Source organism: Trachurus japonicus, chromosome 18 (assembly GCF_045865225.1).
Source record: "Trachurus japonicus isolate A0001 chromosome 18, Traja_1.0".
NCBI classification, from domain to species: Eukaryota; Metazoa; Chordata; class Actinopteri; order Carangiformes; family Carangidae; genus Trachurus; species Trachurus japonicus.
Window position 1 is genome coordinate 11,161,629 of NC_140924.1, and position 6,373 is coordinate 11,168,001.

General features: G+C 41.4%; 1 protein-coding gene across 1 annotated transcript; it reads right to left on the bottom strand.

Moving 5' to 3' along the window:
* Positions 1-4,561: 4,561 nt before the first annotated feature.
* On the bottom strand, positions 4,562-5,815 carry LOC146968750 (butyrophilin-like protein 9). The gene is made up of 3 exons (XM_085759309.1): positions 5,564-5,815; positions 5,001-5,171; positions 4,562-4,615 (listed from the first exon to the last, which is right to left on the bottom strand). Exons 1-3 carry the CDS (start codon positions 5,813-5,815, stop codon positions 4,562-4,564), a joined length of 477 nt encoding a protein of 158 aa, XP_085615435.1.
* Between the last annotated feature and the right edge of the window lie 558 nt (positions 5,816-6,373).

Below are 6,373 nucleotides of genomic sequence, written 5' to 3' on the forward strand. Positions count from 1 at the left end.
CCAACAAAAAAGGTTTGTCAAAAATATATATATAAATTAGAAGTGGAGGGAGGTGGATACGACCGAGCTCGAGCCCCCCTCTCCCCAAAAAATGGCGGTAAATCCTCCGGTTAACGGCCAACGTTGGGTCACCCAGAACGTGGACAGTGAACGTTTATTTTGGTCCAAAGAATCCGGAGGTTGGAGACAGAAGCGAGAAGCCGATGGTTGGACGGAGCAGCAGACCAAACCCAGGGAGAGGGAGAGAGAGAGGGGGGAGAGAGGGAGAGGCAAAGATCGTCTAGAGAAGAGATGGATCACTACCTGATTTTTTAAAACGCTGTTCCAGTTCAGAGGCCTACTTCCGGTTTCTTTTTTGACCTGGGTCCTCCTAAACCCTAAAAAACACATTTTGGGTAGAAATTGAAAATGAGTTGTCACGTAGCCTACTTTACAATTTAATCACAATTATTGCATCATAGAACCCGCCAGGGCCGGCTCTACGCAGGGGCAAGAGGGGGCAGCGCCCCCTCAAATAAATGTCTTGCCCCCTCAAATCCAAATTTTAGAAGTTGAGAAAGCACATTTTAATAAACTCAAAATACATTATTCTCAGAGTAAACCAGAATGCTTCACTCACATTTTAAAATCACAAACATTTTCTGGGGGGGATGCCCCTAGACCCCCCTACAGGGGTTTAGCTACTCACCTTTTTCACCCCCTCTGGGTTTGCAATGCATCTTCAGGTATATACACCCCTGACCCCCCATATAATGTGGCTCTTTGCATTACGACAGTAACAAATTTGGGCTCTAAGGCCGCGTTCAGACTGCAGGCAAATCTGATTCAAATCTGATTCCTTCTCATATCCGATTTTTAGGGCTGACTGTCCACACTGTTTTTAGCAAGTGTCCAAATCGTATTTGGCTCTGTTCAGACTGGGCCACATTTTTGACCCATCTGACAGGTTGCTGTAGCAACGACGTCGGAGTGGAGGCTCCGCCGTATGTGACAGGCGATGCCTCGCGGATGCAGCGGCTGCAGCACGGGGCAGATCAGCTGCAGCACAGTGATCTGCCCGGTGCTGCAGCCGCACTGCCCCGCTAGTTTCAACCTCAGCCCGCCGTGTGTGTGTGTGTGTGTGCGTGTGCAGCCACAGAGACGGGAAACTCCAGCACCCCAGAGCTGGAGCGCGCCGTCGCCGTCACTCCTGTCGCCGACAACACGGTAGTTTGCATAAAATAAAAGCAATAAGAAGGAAATTGATGTTTAACTGGAGCTCACGGGGCCATACGGGACCTGAAACACAGTGACAGCGCCGCGGAGAGTGACGTCACGGACAGTCAAAACCGATCTGAGTGTTTGGAGCTGTTCAGACTGAGACGCATCTGTCCAAATGCGATCTGAAACTACCTCCTGGAGGTGGTTTCGATCCGTTTTGCAAAAATCGGATTTCATGTGATTTGGGACTGTTCAGACTTAAAAAGAGCCATCCAGTTCCAATCTGGATGGGCTAAAAATCGGATTTTGGCTGGCAGTCTGAACGCGGCCTAAGACCCTGGTTGGCCACCCTGGCCCCGGCAGAGGCCTGACAAAGTGCAATCCACTTCTCCAGGTTGGGGTTGGACACATAGTCAACAACCCAATTCAATGAAGTTACTATAAGCACAGAGAAAAAAAGTGCTGGAGCATGATGTGTTCACATGATGCCCCCTTCACATTTCTGACTGCCCCCTCATATATGCCTGCATAGAACCGGCCCTGGAACCCACGGTTACTTAAAAAGAAAGTGCACCTGATTTTAGGTAAGTGTCTGTTTTGTTTTTTGTTTTCATTTATCTATTTATTAAAGTAACACTATCGCAAATTCAAATTCTTTGTTCGGCCACTAGATGGGACAAGTGCTGCAGCGAGCATATCAGATATCGCCTAAACATCCTCGCCCTCTTCACATAGCTAAGTGCCGGGCCGGCTTGTTTCAACAAAAATGAATTCTACATAAATTGCTCCACAGGAACTACACCCTTGGCTATATTTTGTGTACAGATAGTTATGGCTATTATTGCTATTACTGCTGTATTTGCAATAGTGCTACTTTAACCTATTGCTGCTGCTATTTGTTGTAATTTCTTGCCTACTTGTATTGGTTGTTTGGTGTGTCAAAGCCAAAGAAGAAATTTCCACTTTTGAGGACAATAAACTAAACTATTAGGCAAATTTTTTTTTTATGTCAAAACTTTTTCCCAGAGGAACTGAGGGACTAGTTTTTTGTGAAGTGAATATAAGTTTCTGGATTAATAATAATAATGATAATAGGCTAATAATAATTTGAATAAATTATATTGGTAAAATTAGTTATTTTTTATAGGCCCACAGTGTTGATGATCAGTATTTCATAAGTAACAAGTAAAGGGCCATTTTAACTGTGATAAATGGTCTTAAAAAGTAATTAGCTACACAACTTGTAGTCGAATTAGGCCTACAATAACACATTACTCCCAGATCTCTCATTCTGGATGGCAAGCTAGCTATAATTTTGATTTAGCTGTCTTCTATATATTTTATTCTACTATGTGAACAAATACTGTTACATTAAAAACAAACAAAGGCAGGTGGGAACCAAAATACTCCATGCTAAAGGGGCTGTAATCAAAGAAAATATTGCACCATTGTTTTATTGGGTCATGCAGATTTTTTATTTATTTATTTTTTTTACTTTTGACCATTAAAAAAACAGTGCGTCCTTGAGTCCAAGTTCATGTTTGTGCCAAATGCAAAGAAGGCCCGACAGTTAAGGTACTGAGATCATTTTATTGTATCCAACAGAAAAAGAAGCAGAGTGAGAGCTCTCTCTTTTGTTTCATTTTTCTCACTCTCTTTGCAAAGCACCAGATTTATTTCATTTGACATTTTTACCATCTGTTTTGTCAACAAACAATGAAAACGGCGTTTGATAGTCGAAGCCTCCATCTGTCAAACACAAACGATCTTCGACGCGTACGTGCTCTGTGGCGTCATCACGCAGTCCTGGCTCCTCACGAGCATCCCAGCGTCGGAAAGCACGAGACATTTCGTGTGATGCCTTTGGTTTTAGAGGATGGAGGGACAATAAAAAACAATAATATTTTATTAAAAGTGTTATCATTGTTATTGAGATAATGAGTTCACGTGCTAAAACGTAAAAACACGTGCCGTGAGTTAGTAGAAAGACAGGAACATAGAAAGTGGGGATCTGGAGGTGGGGGTGGGTGTTTCAGCACCAGGGACAGCTCATTAGAGAATCTGATGCTACATTCAAGAACAGCTGGGAAATCAGAGCTCTCATAAATATCAGATAAAAAATAAAAAACTATGTAAAGTTCCTGCTCTGTGACATTAAATTCATTGGCTCTGTTCATATTGAAGATCACTGACACTGAAGAGATGACAAAGTAAAATGTAATAGTATCATGCTAATTCTCTGTGAATGAAGCTTTTCTCATTAATGCCAATTACAAAATGTAAAAACCTAGAGATCACATTTGAACCTCCTCAACCATTAATTGTATTAATTTGTAACTGCACATTGATGACATTTTGTTTTAAGCTACCTGCAGTGCAGACAGAGTTGCTGTTTTTTTTTCTTTTTTTTAATAAATCAAATCTTGTTGAGTTTCCAGCAAATTATTCAAATCATAAATAAAGTGAACAATGACTTTTTTCAACAAAAAAAAAAAAGTATCAAGAACAAAACGGATTTAAAAAAACACCAAGTAACACAACAAACATTACCGGGTAATAATAAGGCATTTGTTAAAGATAACATTGTGTAGACTGTGTGCTGTAGACCGAGTTTTAAAAGGTTCCACTTTTGTACCACTAGAGGACACCAGAAAACAGGACAAGGCCTGCAACTTCTTGACACATGATTTTCTTATATTAAAATTACCTTTACATATTGCACATAGCCTGTTATGAATACAATACTATATGGACCATAAATTCATGACCGATCTTGACAGATTTGGCACATAAAACCAAACAGTTTACATATTTTCACTCCACCATAGCTCAGCTTTGACATCAGGGCTGGTTGGATCTTGTTGCAAAGTCTTTAAGGATCAAAAGTCACAGTCAGAAATGTGCAACTTGATCTGAAATGAAAAAACTATGACTGCAGCAAAGTTTGGTGTCCATATTCCCTTAGGAATTAAAATGTCTCATACAAAGTGATCCAAGTTCAAAACCAAGTGCCCATGACGAAAAGAAAAGCCAGGTGTCATTTCAAGTCAACAAGGAGATTAGATCTCATTTTTTAAGCTGTGGAAAAAGGAAAAGGAGCACATTAGTTTTTAACTACATTTTTACAAGTAAAATTACCAGAAAATCCAGTTAGTTGATCAAATACAAACCTTTGACACCTTTGTGTTTTCCCAAACGACTCGTCCTCTTATCCTGAGGAAAACTTGTCCATAAAAAGGAGGTAGACGACTTTGAAGGATGCTGCTCCAGTGGGTTCAGGAATCGCTGGTTTGAATCCTCAAAGTGATTTTAAGGATCCAGGACAGTGAAATGTACAACAGTCTCACAAATGTTCCTCCAGTCAAAGCACCTGGACTGGATATTGTTTAGTTGAGGTGACATCGTACTCTGCAGCCTGGATGAACAGAGATCAGATGTTCAGTTATTATTAGTCAGTTTGACACAGTTTCAACAGGAATTGACAATGTTTGTTTATTTACTTTCTGACGTTGCGTAATCAAGTATCCAATGACGATCAGGACCAAGAAGAAGAAGAAGCAGAAAACCAGCAGCCGGATCCAATAATGGTGTCTGGTCTGATCAACGTCTGTGACTGAATGAAACAACAGCTACAGTCACTGACAGGACAGAAACTATAACAAAACACCACACCACCACAGCTGAGATTAAGTTGACTATAAAGATCTAAACAAATACTCACCAACAACAAGTTGTATGACTGAATAGACCTTTAACTTTGGGATGTCACATCTGTATCTCCCTGCATCTCCAGATGTTACTTTCAGGATCTTCAGTGACATGTTTCCATGTTTCAGCCCCTCTGTGAACAGCTGAGTCCTGTTGACGTACGATGGGATCTTCAGGTCCAGGACTTCTCTCCCGTCCCGGTACAGAAGAACATAGTCATCCTGGTTCTTTGAGGGCTTTGTTTTGAGATCAGGCCTTGACCACTGCACGGTTAAATTCTCCACATCTAACGGAGGATCCAATTGACATGGTAGGATGACATCATCTCCTGGAGCAGCAACGACTGGCTCAGATGAACTATTCATCCTAAACTCCACTGGAAAATGGAAAGAAAATTAAAACCTGTGAAAAGGTATTCATGTCAGGAAAAGTTCATATTTCACTTGTGAGTTCAAAACTTGCCCTTAAATGAACACAGTTCAAACAACAGAAGTTATTAAGTTAAGTTTATTAAGTTATTAAAATAATTCAGTGAAAAGGTTAAAAGAGGACACATTTTTAGATGACTCGACTCACCAACAACAAGTTGAACTATTGAATTTTTCATTAAGTTTGGGATGTCACATCTGTATCTCCCTGCATCTCCAGATGTTACATTCAGGATCTTCAGTGATATGTTTCCATGTTTCAGCTCCTCTGTGAACAGCTGAGTCCTGTTGACGTACGATGGGATCTTCTCTGGAGCTTCTTTCATCTCATAGTACAGAAGAACAATGTCGACCCAGCTGTGATCAGGTCTCGACCACTCCACAACAAACTTCTCCACGTTTAACGGAGGATCTAGGTGACATGGTAGGATGACATCGTCCCCTGGAGCAGCAACGATCGGCTGAGACGGACCGATCATCTTAAACTCACCTGGAAAATGGAGAGAACAAGTGAGTGAAGTCTGATATTTGATATTTGATTGATTGCATGTTTGATATTAAACTAAAAAAGCCTTTGGTACTACAGCATTGCTGCACAAATATGAGGTGTAGAGGATGGATGGATGAGAGCAAACAGCAGACAACATGTTTCCAGCGTCTGATAGTTGTGTGAATCTGTTTACCTTTACCAGCTGAGCAGCAGACGACACCCAGCGGGAAAATTAAAGTCCAAAGAGGAAAGTTGTCCATGAAGACTGGTCCCTCACATAGACTGAACGTCTGGCTCACTTTTATATACAGGTTTCCTACACGCTCTGCCTCCTGCAGGCGGGTCTGACAACAAAGATAACAAACAGGGCTGTTGCAGGGGGCGGTGCGAGGCCCTGCTCTTCTAGTTCTCCTGCCCGCATAATCTCACTGCAAAATGCTTTTTTATCAAGTAGAATGATACAGCAAAGTCTCAGCATTACCACAACACAACTCATTATTTACTGCACTGTAACTTTGCCAAACGGGTGAAGGAACATTAACAGTCG